The following is a 21,281-nucleotide window of genomic DNA, read 5'->3' as shown; positions in this document are numbered from 1 at the left end:
AGCGACAGCTCCACGATCAGTCCCTTTCGTTAGCGAGGCTTCAGCATTAGCATTTGGCTGTGTGATTTATGCCAGACTGCTCCCTAAAATGAGCTTTCTCTCCCCGACTGCACCGAACGTGCCTGGCATCTCAGTGTCTTCATTAACTTCAAGGAATCCTTTGCATGTTTATGTCATCCGCTCTGTTGCTTTCTTACCAATTTCCACCTTGCGTTCTTCTTTTTTATTTCCAAAATGTGCTGCTCTTTAACTCGCTCTCTCTCTCCGTCTCTGGCTCTCTCAGGTTTGAACACTTCTGGTGTCACTTGTTTCTTCTGTTTGTATCCATTTCCTTCCTCTTTTGTTGTCACACTGTTCCACAGGTGAATCAGTGGGGTAGAGTAACACTCTACTGCACATTTGACACTAGCGAATTGAGAATATTCTCAGCACTCTGGAGTTTCTCTTCCGTAGTTCGCCTACACATCACTGCGAGGATAACTGTCTGATATGTTGAGGAGCCAATTTGCCTCTCTCAGCTGGGATGCAGATTTGTTCCTGTCTTTACTGGCCAATTTTGCTGGTTTTGGAAAATAGGCTTATGCAGCATTATTGCTATTTCCATTAATAAACTGAGAGGAAAAGAAAGTAGCCCGCTTCAACACTGTACTGGCTTACTTTTTATGAATTTCCCCGTCACTGTTTATGGCTGTGGAGGCACCAAACTGCTGCAGTTAATTTGAAGCAATTTTCAAATTTTCCTGTCGGTGAACTTGATTTTTCATTCAGGGAAATCTATTTGGATTTTGTTCTTCTTCTATGTGGGACAGCAGGAGCTTTAACTCAGAACAAGACTTGACAGCCGTGCAACTAGCCAAGCATGCTCACAGTGATAATGGGAACACACTGGTGCTAATGATTATGATGTTAGCATATTAGCATTTACTAAATATTACTAAAAAACATGTAGCTGAGACTGATGTCTAGACATTAACCAAAACACCAGACTTGACGTGATAATGGAAAAGTTAAGCAGACATCAAGTTATCAAAATGAATCTTGAGGGGGACATGAGTGTCTGTGCCACATTTTCTTCCTTTTAATGGTGGTAAAGATAATTTACTCAAAACTGCTGATGTGAACCACAAGGTGGAGGGACAGAAAAAGTCAGGGGATCACTGAAGTCTTTAGGATTCATCCTTTGGACAGAGCGTTTGTACTAAATGTCTTGGTAATCCATCCGTAGCTGTTAAGATATTTCATTCAGAACCAAAGTGGCGGACCAAGCACTGCCATCCCTCGAGCCATGCCACAAGCACGGCTAATCAAGCACAAGGGAGCGTCTAGTCCAGGCACTGATCAAAACTGATCTGCCACTCCATGTAACATCATCATAACAGACCATCATGGCGATGTCAGCAGGTACAACACTCCCCCTCCCACAGGTCATGAATTTCATGTACAACATGTTGCACCGCCCAAGGAGTCTTCGTCTGCTGCGGCTGCGTGCTGGCACAATGGCTGTCTTGAGCTTTAGGCAGGTTTTTGTCAGCATGCTGCTCATGCAATCTACACCGAGGGCCCAAGTGAGTAACGCCCGGTTGCCATGGAAACAATGGTTTTCGGGAGCTGGTTACGTGGCGAATGAGGCGAGGGCTGACTGGTGGCAGGTGTGATTGAGGCTGTGATGTCCCTCCTAATGGTTCACTGGGCGAGAATTGAAAAGGCAACCACGCAGCAGGTGATGATTTCCAGTGTGTGTGTGCACGTACATATAATTGAGCGCGTGTGTGTGTGTGTGTGTGTGTGTTACAGAATGAAATCCCAGTACCTTGAGATTTTCTCCAATTAAACCCAGTGAAGACTCCAAGTCCTAGAGTACCTGGGTATTTGGGTTATTCACACGTCAGAAGTGTTTCGTCAAAAACAGAATGTTTTTGTGCCTGCATTTTGCATGAATTATAATGTAAACTCAATGCTTCTCTGTCAAGCGAATGTTTTGTATTGGGAAATGTGCCAAACAGGGCCCTAGCAAAGATCACAGAAATAGACTAAACCGAGAAGTAGGAGTAAAATTATAAAAAATGAAATACATGCAACTGCATTGTAAGGTCTGTGGAGAACTTTTGAACAGCTTTTTCAAAGAAATATGATATCCTACACAATGTAGTCATCAAAAGATTAAAATCCTAAGCTTAAACTTTTTAATTAAAATCTAGCTGGAAATATTTTTAGAATTACTAAACTGTGCAGCTACGAGTTCATAGACTTGCTAAGTGTTAGAGTGTGTAAATGATGTATTTCATCTCATTCCAGGGCAAGAAATAACGGACTCATTGATTCACAATTACAAGTGAGCATAATGCTGGTTTAACTGCCAAACAGAACTTATTCATCCATATTGTTACAGTCAGTTCAAATCAGTTCAGCTTCACGCATGCCTGTATCATAACCAGCATCATACTAATGTTTTGGAAGTGGCGATTATGGACCATAAGGAAGCCAAACATCAGTGTTTTACTGTCACTGGAACTGCATTGAGTTTGTATGTGCATCAGACTAACGGTGGTGCCACCAAAAAGCACAACACATTCGTCAGACAAGTCTTTCTTTACGTTCTAGTCTACACAAAACTCTGTGGAAAGCTTTTGCAAGAATTCAAATATAAAGTCTGAAGTGTACATCTAAAGGCTGACTGTTTAATTTTATGTCTAGTAAATTTTATTTCTGAACATCCTGTCTCAAAATGTTCTCCATGGTGTCAGGAGTAATATTCTGTTGGAGTAATATCATAACATTTAATTATTTGTTTGTTCTTGATTTGAAATTACTCAAAATATATCTATTTTAGATGTGCAGGGTAATTCACCTCCTTAGCTGCTAAAAGTTGTACATCCCCATAAAGAAAAATACTTGGAGGAAATTATTTCAGCGTAGCAATAATTCCCATCCCACGTGGTTTGTCTGATTCTTGCCCTCACAGGAATGAGCTGGTTGGGTTTAAGTTGGATCTCGCTCAAGGACAGTCTAACCGGACAAATGGCGGTTCATTTCACTGCTTGGCGTGACGATGGACCCTGTGATGGGACAATCCCTGTAACCGCTGAGCCAACCCTGCCTCGTAACATTAAATTTTGCCCAAGAAATAGTGATGGGTCAGCAAGGCAGCTCTGTGTCAGTGCCACATCCCTCATTATGCCTGGCAGGATCCCAGTCCCATGGCTTCACTAGCTGTCATTATACTTTAATCACAAGAATGAGTGTAACACACACTCTCACACAAGCTCGCTCACAAAGTCAAAGGTGCACATGGATCTAAAATGCACATGGCTAAAGATGCCATTTCGAACAGCTTGTGGCTGTGTGATGCTTGGAATATGAATAGGCTGGCTATCACTGTGATCATACAGTAATGTGAGAGGTTTATTCTCTTCATGTCCTCATGTCTAAATCTCCCTGGGAGGCAAACACAGAGCATCTGCAGGTAAATGTGCAAATTTGTGTGTGAGTGCATGTTATCTGTGAAGCTTACGGTAGATCTCCAGCACGACCGAGGCCTCCTCGGTGTGACCGCTGGCATCAGTGGCCTGGCAGCGGTAGATACCCGCGTCCTCGATGATGGCGTTGTAAATGATGAGCCTGGATCGTGACGTCTCCGTGTGGAGTGCCATTCGCTTGGAAGGCACAATGCGCTCGCCCTGGGGGTTGTACCACTCCAGCCTCACTGGCTCACCAATAGCTGAATGCAAGGTCAGAAAAAGGAGAGATAAAATAAACCGATTACGATGAGTAAATTTTACTCTCTTTTACCAGCCAAGGCAGGATTGAAAATTCTGTTTTCCTTTTTATGTGTACATTCATACTCAGGAAAGAGATGTTTCTATGATTACTCCCACTCAAACCTGGGATCTATTCAGAAAGGCTTGACATTTAAATGCCTGAGGACATTTATTACTTCCTTTGCAACAAGTTCCCTCTCGTTGACTTCCTGCAGCTTTATGTACTTTCCAAACTGGCCTGATAAATTGAGCCTATAACTTTGCAGTCCAAAGATTATTTGAGAAAATACTGGATTACCCATGAGTGACATTCACTTGGCATGAAGTCAGTCAGCCTGAAAAGATGCTCGGTCTGCAGTACCTCTGCAAAGACAATGAAGTCTGATAACAGCTACATTATGGTGTTCCTGCTAAATGTATGCATGTTTCACATATTTCGGTAGCCTTTACTCAGAACTTTCTAGAAAGTAAATTTTTGCTGTCTGAGTGTTTAAATGCTGGAGCAGTTCTTGGAGGGTGACTGAGGCTGACCAAACAACAACCCTTGATAAACCAAATGTTTGGCTTCACACTCACCAAAAGTCAGCATTAGATCTCTGAGGATTACTGGACCCCTGTGTACTTCAATGCATGTCTATTTTTATACTTACTGCATCTCGAATTTCCCTCAATCAATAAAGTATCTATCTATCTATCATATATATTTTATTATATTTATTACGTGCCTCTGTACCAAACAGATCAAATTATAGAGACAGGGGAAAGACAGAGACAAATTACAAGGCAACAGGGTATTGCATTCTGATACACAAGTAAGATTTACTTAGACTAAGAAATAATTTGACGATTGATTTGATGAAAATGAGATTCTGAAATAACCAGAGCCACTGATTAAGTTTCATATTTCTGTAGTGCATTTCACTGCAGTTTAACACATCAATACTTTAGCACTGCTGCTGGCTTTGGTCTGCTGAACAGCTGAGGACCATCCAACGCTGTTGTTAGTACTTGTTGAGGGAACAGACGGCCTGAAATTATGTGATTATGTCATAATCTTGGATTTACATAGCTAATAAGTCTGTAAAGAAACAGGGACATATGTAGGTTGTAAATTCCACTCTAATTTCCAAGATTATGCACATACATAAACACACACAGACACTAAGCACAGAACCAAGTAGGCCTGAGCAAAAGCTAACTTTAACCCCAAATAAAATCGCATCCATATGTAGCCAGTGAAACATGAACTCATCTGGCTACTGTAGGAGATGGCAGGGCCATCTGCAAGCAGCAAGTGCCCTTTGCCTGTAAATTCTGCACATGAAAGTGTCAGACTGGAGGGCCATTACCAGATCTATCAATCAGGCAATGCCTTGAACAAGAGAGGAGATGGACAGAAGCTCGGCCTGTCAGGTGACTGGATTTAAATAGGAAGAAAAGAAAAGAAACTAAACATGAATACAAGTCTGTGGCTCACGTCATGTTTAGGAAAATGGCAGTAGCCAGAGGCAAAAGACATAACCTCAGCCACAGAGACACCAGGACGCACTGAATGACACAGACACTCCTAACACCAAATGCTCTCTCTTCCCTTCAGTGACGATCATCTGGGTGCCCTTGAGTGAAAATTTGACCTCCAGCTGCTCAGCAGTCAGTTGCAAAGGGTGTTGACGATCTACCTCAAGGGCTCCCAGGTGCCACTGTGAGGAGGCGGCTTGCTGTGGGACACGATTTTGCTGGACACATATTTATCCAGCATGTATGGCTATGTAAATAGCTTATGACATCAATAAAAGTCTCTCAGTTTGATAGCTCTCCAGTACAAAAAGGTAAATGATGATAAATTAGATGATATCCAAATGTGCCTCTTGATGCCAGCTCACTGCATCACAGAAAAACAGGCAGGCTCCAACTCTCAGCCCAGCATGCTAACACTGATCATCATCACAGTGTTTCCAGCAGCCATCAGCATCATATCCTTGGCATGTGTGTCTTCTGCTTGTTAGTTTCTTGGCCAGCAAATCTGATGAGGCAATCAAACACTGCTAAAATCACATTAAAGTACAAGCCATTCTCCACATCGCCCTGCTTTACTTCACACGTGGCTTCCCAACAGAGACTCGTGGTTCATGTGGGTACTTGTGGGGAAGAGATAAGCGTCTAGCACTGCTACAGGCGTCTCTTTTTACCTGTTAGCATTACAATGTTATCACCGCTTTCCATTTTACAGTCTGTTGACAACAGAGACAGCTAAATATGCTAAAGTTGAAGCAGCTAACATGTTGACAGACCATTTACTTCACAGCTGATCTGAGAAGACAGGAGTAGCATGCTGCTCTGTTTTTAACGCTCAGCCCTGCCTGCCTCTGTGTGTTTTTACAACTGTATGAATAGCTGGTGGAAATTTCTGTCAAAAATCTGCATAAGCTCTACGGGCAAGAAAGAACACTCAGTGTCTGACTCTTCTGAAGGTAGAGAGAAAAGACAATGATGACCATTTTTCTACGGCTGTGCTGGCAAAATGTCTACATTGCTGACTGATCATCAGCTTTAGTTAGCTGCTGATAAAGACCGCCGGCTTTGCTCTGTTTCAGCTTCACTTTGAATTGCACATGGAAATAAACCTTTAAACAAGACCAGCGAGCAAAGCTTATATTAAAGCACCTGAAATACGAAGGAGATATGAGCCTCCTGCACAAGGCAGATTATTGGCTTGACGTGCCCCATGGCGCCAAAAATAGTGAAGTGCAAGCCAAAACACTCCCACGTCCTCACAAGGGCTGGCACTGGAGCCATGGTAGTAACTGATTTATGTCTCCAGGGAAGTAGATAGCAGGAGAGAAACAAGAGCTGAGTAGGGAAGGAATCACTCTGGTCAGGTGCGGAGCTTTATTTTAAGTTAAAATTATCAGTAGTGCATCCAACCCTATCTCCCTTTGTTTCTCTGTCCACCCCGTCATATCTGGCCAGTGGGTAAACTGGAGTCTATGGGACAAACAACGTGACCTGCTCTGGTTAGAAGGACACTACACAGAAACACTGGATCTGTTTGGACATTGAGGCTGCCTTTGTAGTTGCCTCTGTTTCATTTTGCAGCCAAAGCTTGTTCTGGCTGTCTGCCACCTCAGTCACAGGGGAGGTTAAACACACACCTAAACACCAGTTTATCAATATCCTTATTTGTTACACCATGAGCTCAGGCTCATTTAACCCTAACAAGAGGGTTAAATGAACCAATTCAGAGAAATCTTTTGTTTTGTGCCCACGTGTTTTCTAACAAAAGGTCTAAATGACCACTTTAAAAAACCGAATTCAAACACAACTAAATAACCTTGATAATTACGTGCTTATGTGCTTGTTTTTCCCAATTGTTGAGAAGTTTTAACTGATGCCTGGTGATTTTAAAGAATATGCACTCAGGAGTCATTCTGCAGGATTTAAAGAAAATACAGTTTCATGAATCTACAGCAATGACTTCAGATTTCTATTGACTGCATTATGTTTTATTCAGTAAAAATAGCGACAGACCCCATGTGACTGGAGAAACATAACACAGGGAGATGCTTCACTACAGTGCACTATGGGTCACTGAATGGCTTGATGAGCGTGAAAAGGATGTCAATATTGGATGAGATATTGTATATTGTATCAGAGATGATAAAAAAATGCCATCCAGGAAGTTGGGATTGTCAAATAAATCATAGATATTGAGGTTTATCAAATGTCAAACCCAGCGCAGTGGTTTATAATAATTTAAGGAGGATTTTGTAACTCGCATTGTGACCACTGACATGGCAAATATGTTCACTGAGATTAATGATGGGGTTGCATATATTCAAGCAATGCTATCCCTATGGAGGGTGTATGAAAGACAGCAACGGATTGCAGTGGGCATCGCACCATAGATAGTTTAGATTTTTCTGAACTGAAACTGAACTGTTGGTAAAGAAGTGCATAAAACAAGGAAATAGCAAGTTTGCCTGCAAAAAGCTCAAGTTGTTAACGAGAGTTCACTGTGTTGTATTAGTACTTTTACTTAAGTAAAGGATCTAAATACTTCTTACATCACTGTATAATACCAAACACCAACAGACCATAATGAAATTCAGTGTAAGTTCATAGAGTTCATTAATCATTTGAGTCTTCATCACCATCATCAGTGTCTGGGCTCCACTGGATGGTGTCTAATTGCCATAGGCTCATATTTTAATTTCCACCATACTTGGAAATAAAGTAGTATTCACTCACTCAGATAAAGTTGCTCCTGATTGAAGATGATGTTGTGGAAAAATACACGGTTCACGAACTGTTCACGTGTTTTTTCATATGAGGCTCTCATAAAGATTTCCCTGACCTTTACCAAAACTATGATAAAAACAAACAAGCAACAAATTCACTCGAGGTGCAAAGGTGACACAAACACAGATGCAGCCTTGCTCTCCTCTCGAAGACCATTTCGAGCTGACTATTTTCTAAAGACAATCTCTCTGGCTGTCCCCTCCCTCCTGAGCCAACCTCACCTCAGCCTCAGTCTCTCTCAGCCTCTCACATACCCATTTTCCTTTTCCTGACCTCTAGTACCTTCAGCTTTTTCTCTGTCCCCTACTGTGCCATGGCCTCATTCAAATCTTCACTAAAAAGCATCCTTTCAGAGTCCATGGCTGTGAAGGCATAAAAAAAACCCTCTTTATATTGAACAAGATGATGAATAAAAGCTAATTCTTCTGGAGCGATGTCTCTCACATTTACTTCCAAAAGCAAGAGTCTGTGACGAGGAGCCATACGATTCACAGATTCACACAAAAGATAGAAGAAGCTTGGAAATTGGGCATTCGGAGCATTAAGAGATTATTTAATATATATGAAATCATAATGTTTGTACACTCTTCTGTCTGGACAGGATGCTTAGTCTAAAACATGAAGAAAATGCCCTGTTTTCCGAGATTTATGATCATCTGTGAAGTAACGTTAACTGAAGTATGAGAATGTAAGTACTATCAGCAAACTTTACTGATTAGTATCACTGCTGCATCAATGTGTCTGTTGCATCTTACTACTGTGGTTCTCTAAGGATGAGCTAATGTCGACTATTTTACGAGGGGACTGATTTAGTTTAATGTACAGCAATGCATCAGATCCACTGGGATCACAACATGTTGGTAGCATCACTGTCCTTTTCTATACAAACCATTGTTGAGTTTAGGAAGTATCATCTGCAGTCATCCTGGAGTTTAGCAGAATGATAAAAAGCATTTAATTTGGAGATACATGTTATGAAAAATTAAAATCTGAGAAGTGACCAGTAATTAAAGTTGTTCAGGCAAATGTAGTGGGGGTAAAAAAATACAACATCTGCCTCTAAGAGGGAGTGGAGTAGAAGCAAAGAGCTGCACAAACTGGAAAAACTACAGTACTTATATTCCACCACTGGTGATCAACTACCTCACAACTGGACATTAAAGATTTGACCATTAAAATCACATTACACACCCTTCCATTAAACCTCTACGTGATCATTCTTCACCTCGGCAGTTGACACAACGACCCAATCTCAAGGTCCATTTAGTCGATGTTCTAAAGCTTTCGATCATACTGCAAAATCTTTATTAGCAGATGGAGTTTTGCCCAGTTGTCATGAGAAAGTAGATGTTCAAATTTCCATTTTCACTCAGCACATTGTGGGCTTCTGGTTCTTGACCAGATTCTTGACCTTGGACACATCGGTAGACAAACTGTTCCCACCTCAAGCCAAAAAGTGCATCATGTAATATCATTCACAGGCTTCAGAAGAGCTGTCAGATGAAGAGTAGCCTATCTATCACAAGCAACTTTGTGAGAGCAAAGTTGGCCTTGGATGACCCTGATGAAGGCCACAAGCTGAAACACTTTGGCCTTTTGCTTGAAATGCCTGCTCTTTTCATTTTAAAGCCCGAGGCGACCTGACTTCAACTGTATTTCAGTAGGATTTCACTGTAACTTCAAATGTTTGTTGAAAGTTCAAATTCAAGTTGGGAAACAGGTCAAAAGTTAATTTAGTCCTATGAATAACTCGTCAGAATTACTTTTTAAAACCAAGAAAAGAAAAATGTGCTTCTCACTGAAAGTGATGCAGTAATTCAGGGACACACTCGTTTCTTTGGATTTCGGTTCTGTGAAAATCTGATGACAGCTGTTTGTTTCTGTTGCCAGTCCACTCTCCATAAATTATGTTCAAATACAGCAGATTGGTGGAGCTTCTCGCCGTTTTCCAAATCACAAATATTTAAGATTAAAGATAAAAAATTATGTTTTATGGGGGGTTTAATCAAATGAAAAGACCTTTTTAGTTGAAAGGGTCTGAAAGAGATAAGAACATGAAAGATCTGGGAACAGATACACAAAATAAGAATGTGATACAAGCCGTCCTCCTCCAGCCCTCCATGTTGACCCACCTCATTTTAACCCAAAAAAGCTTGTTTGAACAAGAAAAAAATGAGGCTTCGGTGTTCACTTTACCCTGCTGCCAAGTCTTCCTGGCAAACTTTTGAAACAAGAAAGATTTGTATCGAACAAGTGAATTGATTTCATCCTTTCTCTCACACATTCACCTCTGTGTGTCTCACAAACAGCCCAAAAGCATGAATCAACATACATACAATACAATCGCCTTTCTGTGTCTGTGTGTTACTTTCTTTTCTCTCATCCATATTTATGCAGGCCTGATTCATACAATGGGACTCAGTGAGTTAAAGCCAAAAAGTCACTTTGAAAAAGCTGTTCTTTATTTATATGTTTGCAGGCTCACTTCGGTTTCACTGGGATTTTTCTTTTTGCCTCTGACTGTTCTGTCCCCCTTTTCAGCCCACTCCAGTTGGCAGGGCTGCTTGTGAGTATGGTAAAAAAAAAATCAGGCATGGCGAGACCGCCCATGGTGGAAAAGGGCAACAGAAAGCAACGAGTCACACAGACACTTCTTCCCACGCACTCTGAGGGTGTGTGGTGGCTACTTATCTCCCACCTCCAACACTCTTTTGCTTCAAAGCCTTTTCTATTCTTCTTAGTTCTGTCATTTTAGCTCTTTTGCAAGAAAAAGCTTCTACCCTAGCCATTCAATTCCTGCCAGGTTGAGTCCATTTACCTCTATTTTTCTACCCTCCCCATTCTGTCCTAAGCACATGTTAGCCCCCACCTCCCGATGCCCCTCCCACCATCTCTCTACTCCCTTGGCTGTTAGCTCCACGCTGAGTGGGCTGGCAGGAGAGAAGAGGCAGCCAGCAGGAGGCGGGCCGGGCCTGCCAGAGTGTGTTGCCACCCCACCGAGCCACTGGCATCGGCATCAGGTACTCTGTTATGGCTGGGTGTCGATATACCATTCAGAGAGGACAATGGGAAGGAGGGACAAGAGGGACGGAGGTGTCCTCGGTGTGGATCCAGTAACCGCTGGGTCAAGAAGTCACTCACCATATGGACAGCATGGACCGTGTTGTGTTCACTGCCATACAAACAACAAACAGGCTTCACAAGCGCTGAGTTAAGGTCCCCGGCTGCTTCTCTGACCTGCCTCCAAACACACACACATGTACAACACATCCACATAGAAGCAGTAGTGTGCAGCATTTGTACCTGTGCAGATGAAGAACTTGGACTCTCCCACACTCAGTTCCACTTTGTTCAAGGAAATGGACACCTGCAGGGCGGCTGTAATAGGGAACGAAAGGGGGGGACGGAGAGGGACGGAAGAAGAAAACAGATGGAGAAAGAGGAAAATGTATAAGTTATTACAGTCTTAACAATAGAAAACATGAAGGTTTTTCATTATTTGCTGACTGAAGAGATATAATAATGCAAAATTGCTTTAAAATAGCACTGTGGCTCATTTTCTTCTTGGTTCCAGTTTTTGTTTTTTTATCCAAGCACCATTTCCTTTTGTGCCACCACTTACCATGCACTGCACTTGTGTGAGAGGCAGTGTGCAGCTTACATACAAATATTCTTCTATATGAATAAGAAACGTTTTAGGCATAACCCACACTTTGGAGCGAGCATATTGTCCTAGCAGAGAGGAACAATTTACACATTTTCATCCAAACTTTAACTGCTTTTAAAGTTTCTGTTCAACGGAACAACTGAGCTATTTCCCCATGCAAAGCTCTGAGACACATTTGCTTGATACCTTCTATTATACACAAAGCTGTTTGTGACAAGCTTGTCAATTTCACAATGAATCAGATCATTTCAGCCTGAGGTTATGCTCTTTGCGGCTATCACTCTTGACAACTGTATATGCACTGAGCAATGGTGGGATGGGAATTATTTTACAGATTTACTGAAGAAAATATGCCTTTCAAACCCACCAGCCAGTTGTGGAATCCAGAGGGTTCAGAAGCTGGGAATTAGCGGAGTTCAGTAAATGACTCTATAGTGCTGGTATTTTTCTTTGCTGACAAAAACTCGTCAGCAAAAAATGGACAGAAACCTTGCAATCAGTGGCAGTGCTGCTACAATCAAAGACCATTTGTTCATGCTGGTCTATTGTCAGTGCCACTATGATAGCATAATACAGAGAAAGTTTTGTAAGGTTGAAGCGACCTTTGCTGAATAAAACTGTGGCACAATCTTGGATGACATGAATTTTCCAAGAGGGAGAAAGAGATAGGAAAGGCAGGAGAAGAGCTGTAACTACGAAGTGAATCAGACAAAGGCGGGGCATGCTTGAATGGCAGCACAGCAAGACGGACCTGAGAGTCTCTGGATGTCTAATGTGAAGTGTAGTGACTGGCAACTCAGTGGGAAGAGGGTCATTGTTCGGCCAGAGCCTCTCGACGCTGCGGGAGTCTCACCACAGCACTGAGTGAAGCAAAATATTTGATGAGCCTGCCATATCTGAGCTCTTCATTCTCAACCCTTAGAGCTGCAAGTCTAGTCAGACACACATTTACACACACACACTGTGTAATACTCTAATGGATGCTAATTCTCTCTACAACGCTGGAAACTTAACAGCGGAGCTCAGGGCACCTGTCAATAATTGAGGGAATGATGAAATGATTAGCTGCAGTTTCTCAGGGGGGAGATGGCTGCAGCCAAGAGCAGCATCACACTGAAGCCGCTCTATGGCAGTTATCACCAGAAGCCATCTGTCATAACTGAGGCTGCCTATAGATGGCAGTAGAGGGGCACTGCCACCTTTGCCTAAGGAAGTTACATGATAATGGTAAGGAGCTGCCTTATCAGTGTATTTGATTTTTTTTTTTTTTTGCTGTGCAATTTGACTCACAAAGCTGCTGCAATTGTGCACAGTATGTACTATGCTGTTGTTCTGTGGCTATTTTGTGTACTGTAACCTTGCGTAATAAAAAATGACACAAGATCAGATTTTGCATCAATTAAAATGTGACTCCTGGTAATTAAGGCTAAATGCTTTTCTGGAGTACTAGAATATTTTTTCTGCTTCCTACAGTGTTTCAGGCTACTACACCACCATCTGAAACTAGTGGGCAGCTCCATCACTCACTCTGTAGAATTAACAGCACACTCAAAAACCAAGCTTGAGGTCATTTTGTCCCAAATTTCCTAATATTAACACACGACTTCAAACCTTCTTAGAATCAGTGTGCAGACAAGATACAGCTGATGTCCATACACTCACGTAGTGTTTCAATGAACGCAAATACTGCCCTGAAGTTGATTAATCATGTCTATTTAACCTGGTGCCCTTCCACACTGCCTGCCTCTGACTTAAGGCAGATTCCAATCAGTGCTTCAAGTAGTTTAACGGTTTTCAATTATTAATTGATCCCGGTCTGTTCATGCTGTATGTGATTGATCACGTAATCAGTTGCTCACAAAACCCAGCAGGCAAAAGAAAAATGACCTGGCCTTTTTTTTTGTGCTGCCAGAGTAACTGGTGTGAATCATATAATTAAATTCAACCTGAAAAAAACAGCCATGCATTTGGCATTTTTAAGCTGAAATACACAACAACCCCCACAGCGAATATACATTGACATTTTAATGAGACTGCTGAGTGAATCTGAATTATGACACAGAAGAATTTATGTATTCAACACTGTCTCACCTGGTAGGGACAAAAAGAAACAAGCTATTATATACACTCTCAAAAATGGAATATGTGTTGTATGTGGAGCTGAGTTCACTTGCTTATTACAGAGCTTGGGTCAATATGTTAGGAGCCTAGTAGCAATTATCAGCTCCAATTATTAGTTCCTCTGAGAAGCACTGGAGACAAGCAAAATAAGACAATAGACAAAATCATTGATTGCCATTTGTAATGTGTCTGAGATGGTCAATACCATACATGACTTGTCAGCTCGCCTAACAACACTGAGACCTGAATAATTCCAGCATCAAATATAAAATCTCAACTTGCAGAGAAGTTACAGCTTCCTGGACTTTGCCCAGAAAGTAGAAAAGAAAGACAAAAGAAACCAGACCCACCTCTATGGAGTAAGGCTTTCAAGCTTGAATGTTCCAATAGGCTGAAGCAATTTTCAAAAATCTAATTATGTAACTTAGCAGTTTTAAGCAAGACTACATGAATGAGAAGTTAAGACATGAAAACTTAAATCGTATGGGTAAAACACAACCTTGCTCAAGTCACTACACTCAGGTCTGCATATTATCACCAGGCAAGATGACCTGTAGCTATTACTGAGGCAGTTAAATGAACTCTTACTCTTCTTTACCAATAATTTGTTTGCTAACTTTAGCTAATGTTTGCAAATTCTTGATAGATATTGTTATGTGACTTACCGAGACAGTTTGCTGACTTTATGTCTGCTCTACTCTTCCAGAAGTTTCTGTTTGCTCACTGTAGCTAATTTTAAAACACAATATTACCTTTATGTTGGTTTATGAAGCATTGAATCAGCTTTCATTTCAGGTCATTTTGCTTTAAGGTCCACATCTTTCTCATTAAGCAAAGTGAACTTCAACTTCCATTTTCCTGGTGGCCACAAACACAACTCAGATGTTGCTAAGTCCCTGGAACCGAATGTAGACCAGACTGAAGGATCTAAATGCACAGCTGCATATAGCAGCTGGCTGAATGCAGTGTTTGAATGACAGTGGAGTGGAGAGTGTCCAGTGAGCTGGCAGTGGGAGAGGGATGTGATTCTGTAATCCTCTTCTTCATGAAAAGCCCCATTAAAGCCATGGCCAAATAAAATGCACCGCAGAGAACGTGCCTTTGACTGTTTGGTTATGTGTTTGTACATGTAAGAGCCTGTAAGGGGGTGTATGTGTACTGGATATCTTAATTTGTGTGTGTGTGGGAGGCCGTGTGTGTTTAAATGTGTGCATGTGTGTAAATGTATTAAGCACACAGAGCAGATAGGCTCTAAGGCTAAAAAACGCTCATCCACAATTGTCTGTGATTTTGTGAGGGCGTTAAAGGGACTACAGTAAAATTAACCAAATATAAACCAGGAAAGTGGAACTGCAAGGGATTTTCACAATGGACAAACTGGAGAACAACTCGATGAGAAAAATGTTCCTATTTCTATTAGGAACGATGGCCAAAGCAAGAATAATTAAAGCCAAGATGGACAAAAACTGCAGTTTTTCCTTTATGTTTCTTCTACTGTCCAGTTTCTCGTTCATATCTCACTTGCTGTAATGGGATCAATTAACTACTCAGCTGCTGAATTTGACTGGAGAAACCATCATTAAGTGCCTACTTTTTTCTCTTTGAATGATTAGTTAATTAAATTTTGTCGGCTGGTGAACTTATACCCCAATTTCAACTGATTAGTGTTAAAAACAACCTGTGCCCCTCTGAAGTATCAGAATAACAGAGAGCAGTGAATGCTGGGAAATGGAGTCCATTGTATTTTGATGCAAAGAGACAGTATGCATGATAAACCAGCTCCAATGCTGAACTGAGCCTATGAGGGAATACACTAACTGAGTAGTAATTTTTTAATGTTTTCCTAAAATGTTTCCTGCAGGCTGAAAGCTTATAATGAGCACATATGAGTAGGATGTTTGATTTCACAAAGTATAGAAAGCCCTTGTGAATTACCTGTTACCAGTTTTGCCTATGGATTCATCTGACGCTGTTTTGAAGTCTGTCAAATCATCCGTGTATGTTTGCCCATCTGGCTCCCTGCGCCCCTGGTCCTATATATCTGTCTAGCTGCATAACGAGCCTGCTTTCATGCTGGAGGAGAGGAGAGTGCTGGTTCTACTCAGCCAACCATATCCAATCGTGCCGACATACAGTATCAGACCACGTGTACGGTCTCTGGCACAACCCACAACTACCTATTATCTTCCCCCTCTCTCTCCCGCACACCTTCTCTGTATCTCTGCTTTTCGCTTACCAACTGCTTTGCGATTTATGTCGCTTTCCTTAAGCCTCTTATGCCTGAGGCTGCGGTGGACCTCTCTCTGCGTATTAAACCATAAAACTGCAGTCAAGCACACACGTGTGAAGCAACATGCAGACACACAGATGTGTTTTTGCTAATTACTAGGAATGCGCAACTTGATTTTATTCAGCAGGTGGCTAACGTAACATGTTCTGTGTATTTCATATATTGGCTCTTTCCTTGTCATCTGTTTTGCAGATAGAGAACAAAAAAACTTGTATATGCTATTCATGATTAACATAACCAATAGTAATACAGGATACAAATATGCATTCTGCCCCAGGATATCTGAAGCACAAGAGCACTTAGATGACAATGGAAACTTTGCAAACTTCATTGCATTTGCAGGTTTGATCTGTTTTTGGCACTTGTGGCTCATCAAATCAGTTTGTCGGAGAAATTATGCAGGCAGTCCTTTGGTCACTTAGTGAATTAATGAAATGAGCCTCAAGCAAAAGCACATTTTCTTTAAGAAAGTGAAAATATGACGGCACTAATGTTCATCAAAGTTCCCTCTGATGCTTCTGAGATGTATGTGAAAATTGCTTTTCCTTAAAAGTATTGAATTACTTTACCTTTAATAAAAGTAAGTTACCTCTAATAATATTCATCATTTACAATACACTCCCCAAATCTCCTGTGCTACACACGTTTATTCCACCACTAAATATTTTAAGCTAAATTTATCATTACTAGTAGAGGGAATTTTTGTGATTACGAACGCCAAAATTGTGTTTTTTAATGATTTTAATAATAAAAGAGCCTACAGCAAAGTCCATAACAGGTCACAGAGCTCCCACTGATAAGTTGCTCTTGCTCTCAACAAGAAGGAGGTGCTTCTAACATCAGCTCCTACTTCTGAGATCAAGGATGGAAAAACGAGTTTGTCAGAAACACAAGCATATCTGAAAGTGGGTACCGCAGGAAATGAAAAGGTTCGCTGGAGACTCATTTGGCCTTGCCTAAGCTTCATTTCTTTCTTGGGTCATAATTCATAGGCTGACAAAATGACTTAAAGATGAAGTAAGGTAACATTTACGATAAATATTACATGAATAAAGAAGCTGAAGAGGTTAAATCTTTGGGGATCCATGGGGTTTTTAAAATCCAGCTGAAATCAATAAATAACAGTGCTTGAGGAAACACTAAGGAGTTCATAAAATGCCTTAAAGCCCAGTGGAATATTCTCCATATATGAAGGTGTTTAAGGAAGGATCTTTGGGACTCTTTGGTAACATGCACTGCAGCTTCTAGGACTCCTAACACAGTAGTTTTTGGAGACTAACATTACAAACTTGATATGTTAGATCAAGTTTTTTTCTTTCTGTTCATCATCCATCCATCCATCCATTCATTTTCTATACTGCTTATCCGTCAGGGTCGCGGGGAAGCTGGAGCCTATCCCAGCTGACTACGGGCGAAAGGTACTGGCGACCAGTCCAGGGTCGCCAGTTACTCGCAGGGCTTCACGGTATCAGTATAAAGTAAATTTTGTTGGCACAATGTAATGACTATAGAATAATTACACCAACTCAGTTTAGATTGGTTCCCTTTAAACTCACTCTCACGATGCTATTTTGTCAGCCACCGGGCAACAAATCTCCAGAGAAAATGAATATCCGCAACGTCACAAGATGATTTTTTATTTCACGTGCCCAATAAACAATCTGACAAGCTGCAGGACAATGGCAGTAATATTCCTAAAGGACCGTTCTGTCCACAAATCGCCCACTAAACCTGTTGAAAGCCAGTCAGACAATTGAGGTTGTGTCAGAGGGCAGATTAGTTGCCAGAAGGGGAAAAGCTGGGCTCCAAGTGGCAAGGCAATCATCAGCCGTGATAGAAATAAGGGGGGGTTAACGGCCAGGGCTCCAATTCTGGTTTTCAATTGCTACCTTGCAATCAGAGCTTTGAGATGTCAAAGGTGCTACAAAGGGTGGGGAAACGACTCGCCCAATGGCATCATAGGGTGCACAAAGAACACACACAGGCAGGCAGACATGGAAATTCACATGTTTAGAGTACAGTATGCAAAAAAACAACCCAGACATTCACAGACATCCTACGGCAGCCACTCAGACAAACATCGACTCCGGTCTGACCTGCACATTGCCTCATAACTTCTGTCTTCTTTACCCTCCATGATTTCTATCATACATTGCGCAGAACCTGCAGCATCACACTGTGATAGGATAAATCCCATTTGCTCTGCTTTTGTATTCATATTTACAGAAACATAAGAAAAACGGGGCCTGTAAACGTCAGTGTGAGATAATACCCTTATCCCCATTCGCCTTTCTAAAATAGAAAAAGGCTATGATGGAAATTTTACCGAAGCTTCAACACCTTCTTTGGCATTTTTCTATTCTTTCTTATTCCCTCTGCACTTTTAAGACCTGTGTCTAATCTATTGGTTTTATTTTTTCTTATCTCTTCCACCCTACCATTTCTGTTTCTCGATTACTTCCCTTTTATCCCTTCCTTCTCCCTCCTTCCTCGGGCTGCAACCTGTTTCTGCATATGCCAACATCAGCACGCAGCAGAGAGAAGTCTGGGATGACAATAAATCCTGGTATGTCACTCAGACAGGATGGTTTGCTTCTCTGCCTTATATTTGCCTTCAAATTCTCTGCCACACAGCCTTTATTTCTCAGCACTGGGCATAAAATTCATACCTTACCAAGATTTGCAAATCCAAAAAGAATCTGCCTCCTGTTACAGTGATAAAATCGATTATATCAATGTTGCAAGCTGCAGTTAGTCCAGTTTTATCTTTAAATACTTAAAAACTTAATAATGCAGAGCTGAAAGGTTTTATTTATAACTATACCCAGGCAATTAACATCAAGATGTCTATCCATCCACCTCGTCAGTCTAAGTACCAGCCTTGAATGTTAACGATGTGTTGATCAGGTGTAAGCTTGTAACATGAACAGAACAGAATAAGTAGAGCAGCACTGACAGTGTTAATGAGTCACTTGAGCTGCTCCATTTCCAAGGATTGCAGCAGTTTCTTCTTTGTATTAATAAGGTCATCCATCAAGACGAAAAGGTTCCCGTCAAATAATTATGGTAATAAAGCCAATTAAAATGACCGGCCATTTTTCTGAATACGGACAAGCTAATTAAATATATATTAAAAAGAGAGACCGCCCCTGCCACTTCAGTGTCGCTCAGCGATGTGTCACTGTGGGCTTTGTTTCAAGACAGTGTCCTGTAGGTTAACAGAAAAGGGGCATTTTAAAATGATATGTTAATGTCAACGGCACATGGGGCATCAAAGATTAATCAGGCTTCACTGTTATGGTAGCATTTTGGGAACGACACATCATTTACAAAGCACGTTCACATTGTTCTGAGCAGCAGCTGAGAGCAAGTTTAAAGGCTACAGATAATCATGGCTGCTGCACCTGTGAGAACAGACTTGAGCAGAGGTGGGCAAGAGGTTTGCTGAAGACGAGCTTGGTGAGATACAAAATTTCCTGACATTCAAACAAACATTACATATTGATCTTGTCTACGGGCCGGCAGAGCACAGCTGATTATTTCCACGGGCACTCTATAAGCACACCGAGATGGGCCAACCAATGAGTGATGGGAGGCTTTCCGCCTCTGTTGGAGGAGGTGACTCAACTGAGTTCGGCAAAGAGTGATTCAGTAATAAAACGTAAAGGCCTTGGAGCCAGTATCTGATTTCCAAGCACTGCTAAGGGAAGTCTCTCAGGTTGTGGCAGAGTGGAGATCCAACATTTGTAAGAAGCAGACAAACGAGCAATGCAATGTGTGTAGCTAGAATGTTGTCAAAAAAGACTCACAGGCATGAATAATCTGTTAGAATAAAGAATAAAGAGATCATGGTATCAAATCCTGTACAATAATGTGTTATGTTTTGCTATCCTGGGCAATAAATGGCAGTTTCAGGCAACACAAAAAAATGAGCAGAAATGGAGCATGGGTGGCATGGTTAGGGGCAGCAGCCTCAAACACCAACAGTTGCCACCGTCAGCAGAAAGAGCCTTCCAGTGAAGGTATGGAGGCGTTTTGCCCAACAGATTTACAAAAACCTGAAGCAAAAAAAGATCTGCTGCTGATGCCACTCTGCCACTATTCTACACTACAATCATGTAAAAATAGAAGTAAGGCCTTTCTTTGTTCGGCCATTCACCTCTGCCAGCTGTGTGTGGGAACAATGTCTTTTACAAACATTTTTAGAGCATACAAATTGCACTAATTATGATTCCAGCTAAGAAGTGTTAGCTTGTCATTGCAACAGAACAGCATGCAGTGCAGAAAAGGTCAAGCACAGATGAGGCAATTGGGTAGAAAATAACACAGCGGTTCCTGTTGGTGGCAGACCAGTTGCTTGTAGACTGTTGCTGGTTGTCACACTGGGAGCAAAATCTTTAACAACAGCTCATTATTGTGTCAGCAGTATGTATTTGTGCAAGTATGATTATTCACACAGCAGCTTTGATGGTGCAGCACAAGCAAACACGAGCCGAATGAGCGCTAACCTTGTGATTAGCCAACATAAGTCATCGCACATATTTTGAAGTCCAGTGAAAATTTCCCCGGGCTGCAACAAATACGGGACTTGGTTGCACTTAGGCTTCTTTTGTCGCAAAGGGGCCTCAGATTCTGATAAGCTGGACACCTTCATCCTGTTCTTTCCTCCCCAGAGAGTTAATCTGCACTGACGACCTATGGTTTCGATGGTTATCGATGGTTATGGTTGCAGTCAGGCTCATCTTTATGGGACAAAGAGTTAGGAGGAGATGATTTGAGTGTGATCTTATACAAAAGCTCTTGTTGCTGGCTATATCCCTTGTTGCTTGAACATGGAACTTTTTGTTTCTGCTGTTCAAACGTCCAATGTTCACAGTAGTCAAACAGCAGCTCAAACGTAGGTCCTCAACACAAAGTAAAGATTTACAATTCCACTGTCTCAAAGCACAAGATATACACAGTTGTGTTTCATCCCCGGCTGGGAGCTACTGCCTCCTCTTTGAACAGAGACTGTTATTTGGTCTCAGCTGGCTAGTCAGGCTCACTCTGACAATATGCAATTCTGCCAGTCAGACCGGCCCAAAAGTGCATTTGTACATTCTCAAAAAAATACAAAAAAAGAAAAAAAAGAAAAGGAAAAACAAAT

The 21,281-nt window shown here is 41.5% G+C and overlaps 1 protein-coding gene across 8 annotated transcripts in view; it reads right to left on the bottom strand.

Moving 5' to 3' along the window:
- LOC124055585 (neural cell adhesion molecule 2-like) overlaps positions 1-21,281 on the bottom strand; it is a 240,336-nt gene that overhangs the window by 69,875 nt on the left and 149,180 nt on the right. For all 8 annotated transcript variants that reach the window (XM_046382510.1, XM_046382509.1, XM_046382507.1 and 5 more), the window contains exons 2-3: positions 11,361-11,435; positions 3,512-3,718 (exon numbers count right to left, since the gene is read on the bottom strand). In XM_046382510.1, coding sequence (XP_046238466.1) covers positions 3,512-3,718; positions 11,361-11,435 — 282 coding nt within the window. The remainder of the gene's footprint in view (positions 1-3,511; positions 3,719-11,360; positions 11,436-21,281) is intronic.

The sequence above is a fragment of the Scatophagus argus genome, chromosome 24 (genome assembly GCF_020382885.2).
Source record: "Scatophagus argus isolate fScaArg1 chromosome 24, fScaArg1.pri, whole genome shotgun sequence".
NCBI classification, from domain to species: domain Eukaryota; kingdom Metazoa; phylum Chordata; class Actinopteri; family Scatophagidae; genus Scatophagus; species Scatophagus argus.
This window is presented reverse-complemented; position numbering and strand designations above follow the sequence as displayed.